Here is a 17,456-nt window from a genome sequence, read left to right as displayed (position 1 = left end):
ATTTTAAAATTGTCATTTATGAATTTGTGTGTGTGTGTGTTTGTGTGTGTTATGACAGCTACTCCCTTCTTGCCACTTTGACACTAAGCTACCCTGTTATTGTCATTGTATTTTGTGTGTGCATGTGTGTGTGTGTGTGTGTGTGTGTGCGCGCGCGCGCGCACGCGCGCGGGGGTGTGTCTGTATAATTGGCCTCCTGTTGACCGGTTGGTAATTGTGTCTGACAGCAGTAAAGGTCCCCGTTAACAATGTGCAGACCAAACACTTATTGGTGTTTTAACCTGCACACACACACACACACACACACACACACACACACACACACAAGGGTGTGTGTGTTTTCCATTTGGTCCTTGTCAAAATGCATCCACAGACAGCAGTGACACTGCATCCCATGAGACAAACATGATCATATTCTCTGCGTGAGTGTGTGTGTGTGTGTGTAGGTGTGTTTCCTTTCATTTTATTTCCTTTTTTCAGTATTTGTTCACATTGTTCTGCCATTTTTTTGACAGATACCATTTTCTTTTTTTCTGAATCAGTTTTGACGTAATCTATGTCGTCTGCAATATAAATTGCTCTCTCGTTCTATTCAGACCTTCAAACAAACCTGATGAAATGAAGAACCGCTTTGAAATGTTTATTGTTTTTAGAAAGCTAAAAAAAAAAGCTGCTCATTTTTGACATTAGAGTTTTTTTCACTCACATGTCAAATTTTCGATTGTTGTTACTTACTGTTACTGTTGTTGGAGTCTACTATTAGCACCCAGGCGGCTTATTCAGATGACTGCTTTATGGATAATATATTACTGACAATAACTTGTCAGGCTCCTGAGAACTAAATATTGCTCTTACATCTAACTATGTACACTCGTCTAAGCAGGGATGACAAGCTCATGTTACTTTGTGGGATGCATACAACACAATTTGGTTTCATAAGTGGGCCAGACCATTAAAATTATGGCCCAATAACAAATAAAAAAGACAAGCATATTGTTGCTCTGAGGAATCATCATGGCAGTTGGCTATTCAATTGGCTATTCAGTTCTCTATTAAGGTAGGGCTTTATCTTATTATGGAAAGTGTCTTAATGTGGATGTTGTTGTTAACAGGTACTATATAAATAGAACTGAAGTGAAGAAAATGTCTTACTGTGAACCCACTAACAGAAAGCTCTGTGTTAAACTGTGAAAAAAAGAACTTTTCTATTGGTTAGAGGGACACTTACAATGAAAAAAAAAACAAAAAACACTTAATTACTCCTCAGCCGTAAAAGGCTGACTGGATATTGTTGTTACCCTGCTGGGTTGCCAGGCGTGCGATGTGGACACCTATGTTTGTCAATGTCAATAGCTACTAAAAATCTCAGACACTTTTGAATCCTAGTGACCTTCATCTCAAAGTCAAGGTCAAACATCAAGTTTTCTGAAATTCTTGTGAATGATTTAAGAAGGAAATCACCATTGGTGACTCTACTAACTTTGGATGAGTGTAGATCCCAGTGTCCTTGACCTCAAGGTCAGAGGTCACATGCCAGGTTTTGTGAAACTCTTTTGAATTTGATAACTTGAGAATGCAGTGACATAGGATTTTGAAATTGACACCATATGTGTATCTACTAAAAGGTTGATGGGTAGCACTGGTGTTGCCACTATGTTTTTTCTTTAATGTTATGCCTTATCCTTTACTTTCTTCCTTCGGTGTAGTACGACAGGCCATGGATGATGTCTTTGTTAGTGAGAAGGTTGTAAAACTGATGAAAAGCATTAAAATAAAATCAGATAGTTCTGCCCTTGCAATTCTCACAGTTTCAAAAGTCACCCCACAAGCATTTCTACTTGTCTAAGTAGAAATGCTTAGTAGATTCTAAGTATGTAGTTGACATGAAAGTGCAACAACTTCAGTTTTTCTCTTTACTTTTTGAAGTCTTAACCTTCAAAAAGTGTTTAATATGTTTTTTCTCCATCACTGAATACAAGCAATCATTTTGCCACGTACGTGTCTCTGTCTCTGGCTTTATTCCACTGCTGTTTAGAATAGCGTGTCTTAACATCTGTTGTGATTGTATTTATTTAAGGTTTCACTTTTAGTTCAACTAAACCAAAGCAATTTTCCAAGTATTTCAGAGCTCTGATTGCTATTTGTTTTTCGGTTTTTATTTGATACCACTTTTAATATGTCTGAGATGAAACATTTCAGCAAATGCAAGCATCTCGCTGACACATATCACGAGAAGATTAAAAAAATGCTGCCTCACACCACTTCGCAGAGCTTCACACATTCAGTAAAAATCACTTTCTGTTAATCTGAATGTGTTGTGCACACACGCACACTTCACCCGCTCTGATATTAACACCAATTGGTCTTAATTAGCCTAGTCCCATTCAGCCTGCTGTGTTTCCTGCTAATTACTGTGAGTGTGTGTCTTTCTGTCAGCACAATCAATTGCAGTCTGTTTCTTTTCAGAGTGTCAATTAAATTAACGATAGCAGATGTTTAAACACTTTGGAAAAATATTAAAGCTTTCGCATTTCCTTTCCTTTTTTTCCTTTTTCGGCTCTATTTTTAGACTTTTGTGAAATAAAACATAAAAAAAACATGGACCATATAAAATTAACTTTGTACACATATATATATATAACTGTGATAAATCAGCAATGATATCTTTGCCTGTCACCCAGGTGACACACTGGGTGTTACCCAGTGTTACTGGGTGTAATGTCCTTCATATTTTATTGGTATTTTCGGTATAGTGTCAGTGGAGCTTCTGAAAGACACCCTAGTAAAAGCTGATATTATTGATCACCTTGATGTTTTTCCCTACCGACTTCTCTAAAAAACACAGGGATTAATGCATAAAAGCTCATTGTTAGCTCTGTATTCATATTATTGGCTTAGTAGTTGCATAATTCACAGTTGCAAATAATCTTTATTTATGTTAGACTGAGCCTTGGTGCAGGCCCTCAGTTCATCCTCTGGATGAAAGAAGCTATTTTAGCTCCCATTTTAAGTCAGCTGTCTTCCGATTGGCTGCCCCACATAAAACACGAGGTGAAACATCACCTGGGCAGGGATTCTGTGAGCTACCATGAGATGACCGTATATCCTCTCTGTGATCCCACAAAGAGCCCTGAGTAGTCTGAGTGTTTGGAGCTTTTGGCTCACATGGATTACTTGTACATGCTCTGAGCTTATCATTTGAAACTTTGGCCATGTTTTATGTGAACATTCACCATGGAAACTGGAGTTATATTACAGGAAAGAAGGAGAAGTAAAGTAGGCCTCTTTTATGCCACAGTTACACAGCTAAATATAGGGACCACGTTTTTGACCACTCACAGTCGGTTGCCATCTTCAAACATATTTTATAGATCAAGATAAACAAAATAATAATAATAATAATAATAATAATAATAATAATATATAATGTCTGTGAAGGTTCTCATTATATATTCAATAATATATAATATAGTAGATCACCCTGCTAACAGTCTGCAATTGAATGGGGTCAAGTTGGCAATTATGTGATAATATAGCAATTAACAGTAATGACTTAGTGATGATCACAAAACTCTTACTTTCTTACAAACTTGTTGTCATGTACTGTTGTTGATATTTACAGTACATACACAGAAATTCCCATTAAAAAATAATTCACTACTTACATGGACTGGATCTTATATAGCCCTAGATGTGTCTCATTCACTCCAGCACTTTTTTCTATGACATGTGTACTATCAACCTAACATTCACACTCCAGTGGATGGATAACAGAACAACTTGGGGTTAGTATCTTGCTCGAAGATATTTGACATGCAGACTGATGCAGCCAGGGATTGAACCCCCAACCATCCAGTTGGTAGATAACCTGGCCTACCTCATGAGCTCCAGGCAACCGGATACCGCCACAAATAGTGACACATTTGCTTTAGGATGGCATTTTAACTGTACAATGTGCTAAGTATTTGGCAGCAGTGGAATACAATCAAAGTACAACCATTGAAGTCAAATCCACTATTACAAACAGATGCATCCCAGACGAGTTGCGCTCATCAGCACAGACTGACTTAGAGTGCTTGTAACATGTTAGAGTACTATTATTTGCAAACCTTCACCAATCTGTCTGAGCGTGATTGCAGTGAGTCTGACTTAAACTGTGATTGTTTCGACACAGGTTGCCTCCCACTGGTTCACTTGTGCAACCGCCTCTTGATCAAAATTTTAAGCCATCCTGTTTTTATTGCGTGTCTAGTGTGACAGAGCAGCTGAATTCAAGTAATGCTGAACTATTTCAAAATAAAGTATTCCAGTCAATGACTCCTATTGTTGCTGTTGTAGTTTCTTTGAGCGCTTCTTTTTATGATCTCTTAACAAGCAAGAAAAAAGATGTTTAATTGAAGTGATTTCCTTCTGCTGCCCGTTGACTATGGATTGGTTGGTGCGTGTGGTGAGCTCAGCTGGGAGATAGAGGGATCATGGGAGTTTTAACTCAATGAGACACGGAGGGTGGACAGCAGGTGAGGCTTGTTAATAAAGGCTTAATGCTAAACATGCACACACTGCTGTCCAGCTGGTGTCAGGGCTCACTGCAGATGGGACCTTAACAAACTGTGTGCCTACATGCATTGCTAATTTTGGGGGGTGAGGGGATATAAATACTGTATGTTTGCACTGTGTTGTAGTGAGGACTCCGAGACAGGGGGTCGGGGTGGAGCCAGTATTTCATGCTGTTGACCAGCCCACTTTTTTGTGGTGAAACAATAAGATAAATTAAGCTGTCGTTCGGTTCTTATTGTCCAGCAGTTTTTATTGAGTTAATATTTAATATTAGTGATTGGAAGTTGATATTGATATGCTAATCTATTACTTCAGGATGACTCGCATCTAACTCGTCTGTCTGCCTTTCTTTCTCTTTTTTCCTTTTCTCATCATCAGACTCTCAGCACTGAATGGTGTTGAGAGCCACAAGCACACAGCAGAGACTTTACATCACAGAGCAGCTACTGATTCTGTATTATTATTGAGTGACTGCACATAAAAATACCGCTCTTCAAAATGTCCTCAAAGAATACTTTTATTTTTCTTTAAATGATCTTAGAGGCACCCTGCCTCTCACTCTGTGTTATCTGAATGAAGCCCCAGCCTTGCCTTCTTAAATGCTTGGAAAAGTATTTTAGGAAAACAGATGGATGGATTGAAATTTTGAGGCAAATTGTGCGAGACATTGAGTTACACGAATAACAGCCTGTTTGACTAAACTGGGAATTTTTGCTTGGTAAATTTGCCAGTGTTGTTGTCAGTAACAACTTACAGACTTGATGTTTGGGTTAAGCCAGCTCTAGTGTTTTTAGTGATTGACATGTCCATCGTCCCAACAATGATTTTTGTTTCACTTTTGAGATTTTAAGGTAATTGCACTGACACTAATCATGACGATTATTCTCAATGTGCACAGAGACAACAAAAAACTGGTTTCCAGTCAAAGGTACGTAAAAGAAAAAAACAATCAGTAAGTTGCTGATCAGACAGGAAGTGGTGCCAAAGTCTGGTGTAGCTCTGGGAGTCAAGAAGATATGAAGAAAGTGGCTGTGTGCTGCTTCTGTCAGGTTTCAGTTAGGTCACTTTGAGATGAGTCAGCTTGTGTGATGATGCTTACTGGGTGACAGTGTGAGCTTTGAGTTAGTGTGTAAGGGGTCAGACCTCCATTTAACTCTATCAAACTTTCCTTTTCTGCTTCACTTTTCACTGCTTCCTGCTAACTTAGCACTTCTTTTCCTCGAGTTCATTCTTAAAGGTTCTACAACTTTTTCAAGCCTAACAAGCAGAAATTTTCAGCCTTCAGCAATCACAAACATTTGGTGCAGAAAATAGTGCATACATCCAGGTTTCTTCTTTTTCTTTTTCTCCTTCTTTCTTGTGTTATTTGTCTTTCATTTCAACTCAGTTAAATTAATGACATTCAATTAGATCCAATTTTATTCACAAAAACACTCTTGGTATTCTAGTCTTGTTTTATTTAATTTTAAACAAGCTTTTTTAAATTTTTTCAACATATTTTGATTCAATATTTGATATCAACCTTAACCCTTTCTTGTGTTTGTGTCAGTGTTGATGGTATACTTGCACATAAACCACTACATTGGACACTGATGTGTCACTCGATACCGTGCCACCCACTCAAAACGTATGTTGTCCACCTAAGTAGACATGTAAAAAAACTCTTTGTTTGAAACGTTACCCTGCTTAAAAAAAATTCCGTTCAAAAAATCTTTTTTCATGCCTAAAGATGAATAAAAAAAGACTACAAATAATTCAGTATACTTAATAAGGCTTAACACCTGCAACAAATGACAATAAATGCACTGATTTATATTAAGCAAGGCCGTTGTTTGCATAAAACCAAGTTGTTAAAAGATTTGAGTTGAGTTAAAACATACTTTTACTGTCAAAATATTAAAACTCTGCAAACATTTGACTTTAAAAATCTTTTGAAGTGACTAATTTCCTCTATTATTTTTCTTTTGTCAACTTTTCAAGCTTTACATGGTTGAAATGCTGTTTTTTTTCATTTAGCAACACATCATTGGTTTATTTCCTGATATGTTGCTGCTGTCTGATGGTTTCATGGTTTGATTGTGACAGAGATGGGTTTCCTTTTTTGGGCATCTTTTTCCTTCCTCTTCCTTCCTGCTGCCTTCTTTCAGTCAAGCTGATTCTCTGCTGGCAGGCAGCAGCTGGCAGAGACTTCAAACACACACAGTATCTGGACGTTGTCCAGGGTCGTAATGCAGTCGTTTTTTTTTGTTTTTTTTTTCCAGACACTAACCCACAGTGTCAGCCACTGTGAGAATGCGTGCGTGTGTTCAGATGGTCTTGGCTGTTGTCCACCTTGCTGTCACCGACTCTCATCTTATCATTTAAACTCCTAGATGGCTCTATATCCTTCCACTTCTTTACCTCTGTGACAAAACTGACTAGTGGCGTGTCTTTCATAGAGGTCTTTAGATGGCTTTTCTCTCCTTGCTAACAAATTTGTGATCTGGACCAGGTCTGAAGTGTTTTGTTTTGTCTTGTACTGTTCTGTTAAGTGTTGAATATTTATTCTACTGCAGTGTGTTAATTAGCTGCTCCAGCATTCAGGTCAACATGTTTTAGGATCTTGTAATCAGCGGAGACTGCTATGGATCAGGATCAGTGTGATTCTATATGGTTTGAATTATTGACCTTTATATGCTTTTGAAGACAAAAGCATATAAGTACAAAAAATATTGTGAATGCCACGAGATTAACAGGTCTTAGAGTTAGTTACTGAAGACTTGAAGGATTTTAAACATCTAAAATTGAATGCATAACCAAAGCCTACACGATTTAGTAATATTTCATATTGCATGTTGCTCATTTTTCAGTTTAGCTTTTTATCAGGATTAAACTGAACAAACACACAGCATCTCAGCTGTTGAATTTCAAGTTTCTATCATCATCATCAGTTCTACTTCACTAGTATGATCTGGGTGAAATGCTGCTTTCTTGATTGAATATATACAGGCATGCAGGGATAAAGGAAGATAGGATGTCTCTGAGTCTGAGCCCCTGTTTACTGTAGAGTGACTGTCATCAGTTTTCATAGAGAGACACATCAAGCAACTACAAAGAAATGTGAAATTACATCAAAAAGGAACAAAGGGACCAAAAAAAAAAAAAAACAGAAGCCAAAAGTCCACAAACGGAAAACTAATCCAATACAAAGAGACGCACATCAATCACAAAGAGACCCAAAAAACACAGTAGCAGGACAAAAATTACAAAATCTCCAAAACAGAGACACAGAAGTGAGACCTCAAGCAGCTACAAAGAGATGCAAAATGACCAGAACGAATTGTAGATTCAGAAGAACAGCCACAATTACCACAAGGTAACAAAAAGAAAAAAAATCACAGACACTCAAAATGACCACAAAGAAGCACACCAACTGCAGACAGTTGTAAACAGACCATAAAAGTGCAAACACACAATAAAAAGAGACAAGTACAAAAAAAATGTAAAATGACCGCAAAAAGGTAACAATCCACACCAGGGAAAAAGAATCAAATGCAAGAAATGCTAAAAAACAACAACCACAAAGACACAAAATGACGAGTGAAAATCGTGAAGAAGATTGAAAATCCACAACCTGAGGAAGAAAGAAGAAATCAAACACATGTCAACAAACACACTTCCTTACGAGACTGTAAGCAAAAACCAATGGGACCAAAAACAACCATATGACCACAAACAAGTGGAAATTCACAAAAATGAGCAAGAAATCAAACAAAAGGTGACAAATCAGTAAAAATTCCCAGCAAAAGGAAAGAACAAAAGATTCACGTTCACCACAAAAAGATACCAAACTAGTGTGAAGAGATAGACTGAACACAATGACAGACCAAAAAAAATCCTACATGACAGGAAAGGGGTTAAAACACAAAACAGTAAATAACAGTAAATGATAAATATTCATCAATCACAAAGAGATAAAACACATTTCAGTCTGGCCAACTTGCTCCAGTGGAAGCAGGGAGCGAGGTCTCATATCTCTGCCTGTCTAAAGGACTTGACATGCCTGACAGCATGTAAGTTCAGTGTTTGGATAATCTGTGTAGAAATGCACAAGTATTGTTCTTAGAAAAGCTCTTAACTTGTGTAATCAATATATACAGTGGGGCAAAAAAGTATTTAGTCAGCCACCGATTGTGCAAGTTCCCCCACCTAAAATGATGACAGAGGTCAGTAATTTGCACCAGAGGTACACTTCAACTGTGAGAGACAGAATGTGGAAAAAAAAATCCATGAATTCACATGGTAGGATTTGTAAAGAATTTATTCGTAAATCAGGGTGGAAAATAAGTATTTGGTCAATAACAAAAATACAACTCAATACTTTGTAACATAACCTTTGTTGTCAATAACAGAGGTCAAACGTTTACTATAGGTCTTTACCAGGTTTGCACACACAGTAGCTGGTATTTTGGCCCATTCCTCCATGCAGATCTTCTCGAGAGCAGTGATGTTTTGGGGCTGTCGCCGAGCAACACGGACTTTCAACTCCCGCCACAGATTTTCTATGGGGTTGAGGTCTGGAGACTGGCTAGGCCACTCCAGGACTTTCAAATGCTTCTTACGGAGCCACTCCTTTGTTGCCCGGGCGGTGTGTTTTGGATCATTGTCATGTTGGAAGACCCAGCCTCGTTTCATCTTCAAAGTTCTCACTGATGGAAGGAGGTTTTGGCTCAAAATCTCACGATACATGGCCCCATTCATTCTGTCCTTAACACGGATCAGTCGTCCTGTCCCCTTGGCAGAAAAACAGCCCCATAGCATGATGTTTCCACCCCCATGCTTCACAGTAGGTATGGTGTTCTTGGGATGCAACTCAGTATTCTTCTTCCTCCAAACACGACGAGTTGAGTTTATACCAAAAAGTTCTACTTTGGTTTCATCTGACCACATGACATTCTCCCAATCCTCTGCTGTATCATCCATGTGCTCTCTGGCAAACTTCAGACGGGCCTGGACATGCACTGGCTTCAGCAGCGGAACACGTCTGGCACTGCGGGATTTGATTCCCTGCCGTTGTAGTGCTGTTACTGATGGTGACCTTTGTTACTTTGGTCCCAGCTCTCTGCAGGTCATTCACCAGGTCCCCCCGTGTGGTTCTGGGATCTTTGCTCACCGTTCTCATGATCATTTTGACCCCACGGGATGAGATCTTGCGTGGAGCCCCAGATCGAGGGAGATTATCAGTGGTCTTGTATGTCTTCCATTTTCTGATGATTGCTCCCACAGTTGATTTTTTTCACACCAAGCTGCTTGCCTATTGTAGATTCACTCTTCCCAGTCTGGTGCAGGTCTACAATACTTTTCCTGGTGTCCTTCGAAAGCTCTTTGGTCTTGGCCATGGCGGAGTTTGGAGTCTGACTGTTTGAGGCTGTGGACAGGTGTCTTTTATACAGATGATGAGTTCAAACAGGTGCCATTCATACAGGTAACGAGTGGGGGACAGAAAAGCTTCTTACAGAAGACGTTACAGGTCTGTGAGAGCCAGAGATTTTCCTTGTTTGAGGTGACCAAATACTTATTTTCCACCCTGATTTACGAATAAATTCTTTACAAATCCTACCATGTGGATTCATGGATTTTTTTTTCACATTCTGTCTCTCACAGTTGAAGTGTACCTCTGGTGCAAATTACTGACCTCTGTCATCATTTTAAGTGGGGGAACTTGCACAATCGGTGGCTGACTAAATACTTTTTTGCCCCACTGTACTTAAATGCATTCTGATTCTAGCTTCTATCTGATTTTAAATTGCTGTCAAGACTGCTCATTATCACTCTCTCTACAGTCCTTTTATTTTACTTGTTTTTTCAGAGTCTTTGCTTCTGACATATTTTAAGTGTCAGGAAATAAAATCAGTGAGGAGAGAAATCAGATGCAAGTGGAAGATTTTCATATTTTGTCAAGTTGACACAAACAGTTATTCATTACGTTTTCTATTGAATCTTGAAATTGGCACCAAAATGCTAGTAACATTCTCCGTACTCACGTTTAATCGTCTTATTTTGCCCAACAAAAGTCCAAAATTGAAAGACATTACATTTATTGACTATAAACATTAAAATGTGAAAATTATCAAATGTGAAAAGCTGGAAGTGGAGAACTGTCATTCTCAGAAATCTTGTAAATGACTCATTTACTGATTATAATAATTGCCGCCTGTCAGCAAATCAGTAAAACCAGAATTTCTTCAGTTTCACTTTTTTTATTAACTTGTTGAGATTTTTGTCTATTCCCCATACATTTATAATACATATTTAATATATATTAATTTGTATATATTAATTTTATGCTGAATTCATACATATTCTGTGTTATGACGACAAGATTTTCTCGGTATACTAACACTGTAAGAAAAATATATGACTTTCTTTTAACAGAAAAAATCCTAAAAGTTCATAAAAAAATATGTCTGGAAGAGTTTGTGGTCAAATAATAAAGTGAAGACCGGCTTCATGTTACAGATGAAATATGAAGATAAAGTGACTGAGAGGCAACAAAGAGAGAAGAAGAGAGTAGAGACGAAGGCTGAGCAGAGACTGATAGCATCAAACTGCAGGACAACGAGGACAAGGACAAGCTGATGAAGTGACTGGCTCTGAGCGTGTGTGTGCGTGTGTGTGTGTGTGTGTGTGTGTGTGTGTGTGTGTGTGGTGGAAGTGAATACAGATAGAGCTGTCAAGATAGTGAGTTACTGATAGAGAGAGAGGGGGACGACTGCTGAAGGAGAATCAATAAGAAGGAAACCATGAAGGAAAAGAGAGCGCGAAAGAAGAAATAAGAAAGGGAAAAGGAGCAAGATTGAGATAAACAAGGGATGATGGGTGGGGAAGGAAACTAGGATGTTTTGGAAGGAGTGAAGGATCCTCAGGTATGGGTGGGGGATTGGCTGCAGGCGGAGTTACCTATGATACCTGTGATGTTGCTCTTCTACAAGATTCTTTTCTGTACTGTATGTGTGCTGTTAATGTTATTGTCTCTCAGTATAACACACTTTAATACTCTTAAGGCCTTTTGTTTGTTAATAAAAGGCCCTTAAAAAGACTTTAAGCACCCTTAGCTACGCTCTCTTAGCTTCAATATGACAGATGGGTTTGCAGGGTATCTGCCAGGTCTGTTGTTTGGAGAGATGAAGGTGGGAAATTGTTGTGAGTAACAGCTTTGTAGCAGCTAACGAGCCTAAATTAAGAACAATTAACTTGATTCTCACCATTTTTTTTTGAAGAGCCAGTGTTAAGTACATTAGAATAAAGTACCTTTGGTTAATTTGAGTTGCACTGCACATGCATCTATAAATACATATATTGGGAATCCGTTGTTGGTTGACAAATGTTTCAATTAAATTGTTTTATTCACTGACTGTGATGTTTGTTGGCATCCACCTTGTATGTAGAGTGTGGTTTCAGATTCATTCTGGTTCTGTTTTTGCCTTTTTTTGAGTTCAGTTTTATTGATAAAGTGCCAATCCACAAGATAAGTCATTTCACGGCTCTTGTTATAGTGAGGTAAGGAGAAACCTGATAATTTGCAATGAAAACACACTCAGCACTATATTGTTATCCGAGAAAAGGATGTTGCTTTGCTGAAATCAAATCCCAGTTATTAGAGATAAAGACTTTTTTATGAAGTGCTGTTAGTTTTATTTCTCCAGTCCCAATTGGAACATGCCCAACTGGGATTAACTTTTATACAGAAGTTTTTGCTCTGATTAGTTTTCCTATAGGAGCAACTGAAATGAAAAACAGAAAAAAAGAACATCTGCTGCTCTTCAAAGTCGACTCTGCTGCTGTGACGTTGTGACTCCAGGTCGTTCTAAAGCCTCCATTCAGGTTTTCCGGGAAATGCGGAGACGTTGAACGGCGGCTTTGACTGAACAAACTGCCTCTCTGATCACGATGAAAGACGTTTAAGCAGACTCAACATCAAAGAAGGGAGGAGATGCCGCCACTGCTCGCCTTTCAGCAGATTAAAGAAAGTCTATAAACCTGAAAACAAAGAATACAGCAGGTTCCTGTGGCTTTGATAGCAGTGATGAGTTATCCTGCTGAGTGAAGCTCTACAGGTTGGGGGTTAATACTCAGAGCCGCACTCTCTTCTCTGAAGAGACATGTCTGGCAGAGCTAATGACAAATATGGATAAAAACATGAAGCAAAAAGAGGATAAAGCATTAGAAAATGTATTAGAATTCTAGTCCTGATTGATCTGCTTTAGAAAACGGAACAAAGCCCTGAGCAAGGCATTATTGGTTTGGAGTTCAATTTTGGAAAAAAATGACAGGAACAAAAGTACATAAAGCTACAAAAAGAAGCAACAAGATGCACCTTTAACTTCAGTCATACAATATATGTATATATAATGCATTTACTGTCACACTGTGTGGGCAGTTACTGGGTTTCAATCAGTGGTAGATGTTTTGACCTGTGCTACGGTATACAAATTGCTGATTCCTGGGGAGTTTATTTATTAAATGAATTATTTCTACAATGTTTATGTTGGTTGCCTGTCTGCTTTTGTGATTGTCCAGTTTAACCGGTGAATACGGGCGGCATAAGTGTTGTCTTCCAGAAATGTGCCCTGGATGTATTTGTATAGAAAGAGAACAGTACAGACTGAACACTATCCCCTCTGAGGATCTTTTAGCAATTTTGTGCTTTGCAGTTTTTATGATTTAAAATCAGCATAATATGAGATTTGTTTATATTTTTATTATTTATAAGTATAAATAATTAAATAGTGATTTGCAGATGTGTGTTAAAGCACACCTGTATTTGATGTTGATGAGTTTATTTGTCCTGTTGGTGTCTTGCTTCCCTCTAACTCCTTTTCGTCTCCTTTGCTTTTTCCTGCAGCCTCAGATGCCTCCTCATCTTCTTCCTCCTCGTCTGGTCTTGGAGGTTTTGTGGACTTCATTTTCACCCAGGAGCCTCAGGACACGGTGACAGTACGCGGCAGTGTGCTGCAGCTAGACTGCCAGGCACAGTCAGATGCTGTGGCAGGACCCCCCACCATCACATGGCGTAAAGATGGAGTGCTGCTTAGCACGGTGGTCGATGAGCGACGGCGACAGCTGAGTAACGGCTCGCTGCTGGTGCAGAATGTGATGCACTCGCGGCACCATCGGCCCGATGAGGGAGAATATCAGTGCCTCGCCACGCTGGATGGACTGGGAAGCATTGTGAGCCGGACAGCAAGAGTGACTGTGGCAGGTAAGAGACTACTTGTATCTACAAGTATCTATTCATTCAAACAGACTCATGAACTCAAAATGCAAAAATGTGATTTCATAGTTCACACTTAAAAGTAGTTGGTTTCTCAGTTTGAAGATCCTGTAATTTTTAGGAAACCATGAAATAATTTTCTTTCTCATGTCTACAATCATAACAAGTTCAGTAGATGAACCGTTTTCACTCAGTTCCAGATAGTTTAGCTTCTTCGATATAGTTTTGTGAGCTAAACCTTTGCTTTGTGAGGGCCAAATGCTCTGGAAACTTTTGATTCACAGTTGGCGGATGAAGATGCTAGATGTTGTTAGCTGTAATTGTGATTGGCTGAGTCTTTAGCAAATTGCTTTAGTCACCCATACTTTGTCTGCAAACACTCTTCAAAAGAAGGGCTTTGAAATAAAAGCTGTGCCTCACCATGCATTTATATCAAGTAGGTAAGACTATTGTAAAACTTTATTCGCAGTATAATGCAAATCATTGGAACAACAACTTCAACTCCATCACAATGCAGCAACCACTGTCCTGAAACTCACACGGAAATGTGAACATAACACTCCAGTACTGAAGTCCCTTCACTGGCTCCCAGTTCAGTCCTTTTAGAAAAGCAATGCAAGCTCACAATGCTTTGACCCTTCAGTACATCTCTGACTGGTCGGTCTCTATAACCCAATCAGACCTTTCAGGTCACCAGGTGCCGACCTGTGTTTTTTTTTTTGTGTTCCCAGAATTAGATGTATGCTCAGGGTTCTCTCACTGTGGTCTAGTTTGTTGGAACAAGCTGGCTGCTGACCTGAGGTCAATTACAACAGTGTGTTTAATTAAAAAAACACACACTCAAAGATTTTATGTGATTTTATATAAATACACATTTTTTCCAGAGGCCACTGACTGGTCCATGGGTCTGCTTGACTGGGGCTTTAACAGTCGATTTCACAGCAAATACCATCAACTTCCAGCAACCATTCACCAACTGATTGGGAAATACACATTATTCCCTCCAAATTCATGCTTGCCAGATGATTTCTAGCCCTCTGTGCTTTGAGCTTTAGCTGTTAGTAATTGTAGCTCACAAAACTTGGAGGTTTTTCTTATACTTGGTGTGTGAGTTAGTTTATCTTTAAACATATATTGATATACTTTATATTTGAATCTATTCATTTGAAGTTTAATAACTTTAGCCCTGTCCCCTGAACCTGCTAATATTAAAATATACAACAAATAAATAAACAGCACATTCGTGCTGTTAGAAGCCATGGTGCCCCTCAGGGGTCGTTTTCAATCTTCTTTTCGTTGTGTGACTGGTTTTCTAGTATGTCACGCAAAAATAGAAAAAAAGAGAGTCATTCAATTGTTTTTCGTAGACAAATGAAATGGCATTTGGATGCTATAAATAGACTCAGAGTTGTATTAAAGATTAAAGCACAGATTGTTTTTGACTTTGTCTTTGACTGTCAACCATAATCACACCAGATGGTATTTGTTGGAGTTGTAAGTTTGGGTTCTTGTGTATAGCCTCATGATTTTTGGTTGCTGATTTTGTTTTGTTTGTTCCACTGATATCAACCATCATGCATTGTGAGAACACATCATTTGTTTGTGCATTTTGCTTGGATACAAAAAGAATAGAAGCGATCCAGCATGCACTGAATACGAAATCACTGGACTTGAAAATAAGAATAGAGCAACATTGTTGAAAAACCTTTCCTTCAACTGACAGATACAGATGTGTCTGAAACCTGGGCTTTGTAAACAGTAAATATTTGCATGTTGTCAACATGTGTATTTACATAACATACAATTTCTATACAACAGAAGACAAAATGTAAGCATAAAAAAACTGAACAAATGGCAAGAGTGAAAGAAAGAAATAATGAGCAGAAGAAGAATGATATAGAAGGAGATGATTGAATGAATAAAGAGTATCGGAGAGGAGATTCCCCTCATTTAGATTAACATGGCCACAGCACCTTCACCTCTCCTTGAAAGTTATAGCAGCACAACACACATATACACACATGCTCCCATAATATTGCCGTTTCCATTTATTTTACTGTTCATATTTACTTAATAACACCAAAGTAATTCACCTGTAATGTAATTTAGTAAGTGGAGCGAGGCTTAAGATCAATACAGTTTATGGAAGACATTAATAGAAAGCAGCTCTGAGGCTTTAGTGCATCACCATGACCATCAGTCTGCGCAGCCTGTTCTGTGTGCACTATGTTGTATGACAGCTTATTGAAAGTGTGATGGGATTAAAGACAAATGCAACTAATCAAATATTCTGTCACACAACAACACGCTAGAAAGTGACCCGTGCGTGACATCTCAACAGGTAAAGATTAATGCAGTCAAAAACAATTCAGAAAAAATAACATTCAGTAGCTTGTGAAGTTTAACATTTATATTGCAGATCTAAACAATTTGGAAAAAAGGAGAGCAGCTGCACAAGGTTTCAGACATTTATAATCGTGTAGTAGCTCATTGTTACTTTTACTTTTGGAGGTTTTTCATTGCCACACTGGTGGTTAGGCAGTTTATTGATACATACTGGCAGTAGTATTTTTAAGTGGTTTTGCATTTTTTAAGTCAAAAAATAATCGTTATATTTATGAATCACTGACATTTTGTCTTTCTTTCTATTTGTGCAGTGTGTTAAAAGTGCATAGCAGGGAAAGTGAAAGAAGGCAAAAAATAAAAAAAATGCTTTTGGGAAACTTTGAAGTGGCTACACCCATATATCTAAAATGTAACAGATTGAGATTCTAAATGAACTCACAGAGCAGTTAAATTATCCATGGAGCCCAAAATGTCTTTTTTGTTGTTGTTTCTTTGCTTTTAACATAAAACCCTATGGGGATCAACTTACTTTTGAAGACAACCTTAAGTGGTCAGCACGTCTCTGCTGACTAAAGTTTTCTGCCCTGGATATTGCAGCATTGTGAAGACATAAGGATGAGATAAGTCAATGCCAAAACGCCTACTAAATCAAGATGACTCTGAGTGTAGTCAAACCCCTCCAGGAGGCTGAGACAAGTCTGAGTCAAGATGAAATAAGGAGGGAAAAACAGGACAACTTGCTCATTTCATGGTCTGTTTGGCATGTGAGTGAGGAAAGAATAAGTGGAGTTGATATGGTCAGGCCTAAATTGATGCACCAAAATACAGCGCTGGGCACTGCCTCGGCTCGGTACTGGCCCAGAATCCACTGGTTATATGAGCTGCCTGATACCAGTGCAATGGTAAAATGGTTCCAGCTATGGTGACCAGCACTGCGGGACATGCAGCACACCACTTCATCACCGAGAGAACTCACTGTGAATTTTAAACTCTTATCCAAACCTGACCTGAATCATTAAACACACATGTTCCAATCAAAGTCAATTAACCCACATTCAAGCATTACATTAAAATATGAATCAGCCCTACCTCCATGTCATTCACACAAACGCACACATAGACACGCATGGGCAACACTCAGGCAAGCACACAATGCATTACATGGCAAAATGCTAATGAAAGGCAGAAGCTTAAAATTCAATTAGCAGTCTGGCTGTGTGCGCGTGTGTGTGTTCAGAGATGACTGTAAACTGGGAATTAATTAGAAACACTGAACTCTCAGAGGAAGAGGGAGAGAAAG

General features: G+C 38.6%; 1 protein-coding gene across 2 annotated transcripts in view; it reads left to right on the top strand.

Annotated features, from left to right (window-relative positions):
• Positions 1-17,456, top strand: part of dcc (DCC netrin 1 receptor) — a 409,341-nt gene that overhangs the window by 144,284 nt on the left and 247,601 nt on the right. For both annotated transcript variants that reach the window (XM_040000674.1, XM_040000673.1), the window contains exon 2: positions 13,442-13,798. In XM_040000674.1, coding sequence (XP_039856608.1) covers positions 13,442-13,798 — 357 coding nt within the window. The remainder of the gene's footprint in view (positions 1-13,441; positions 13,799-17,456) is intronic.

The sequence above is a fragment of the Simochromis diagramma genome, unplaced genomic scaffold (assembly GCF_900408965.1).
Source record: "Simochromis diagramma unplaced genomic scaffold, fSimDia1.1 OVJJ01000596.1, whole genome shotgun sequence".
NCBI lineage: Eukaryota > Metazoa > Chordata > Actinopteri > Cichliformes > Cichlidae > Simochromis > Simochromis diagramma.
The sequence above is the reverse complement of the archived record's forward strand: the minus strand, read 5'-3'. Positions and strand labels throughout refer to the sequence as shown.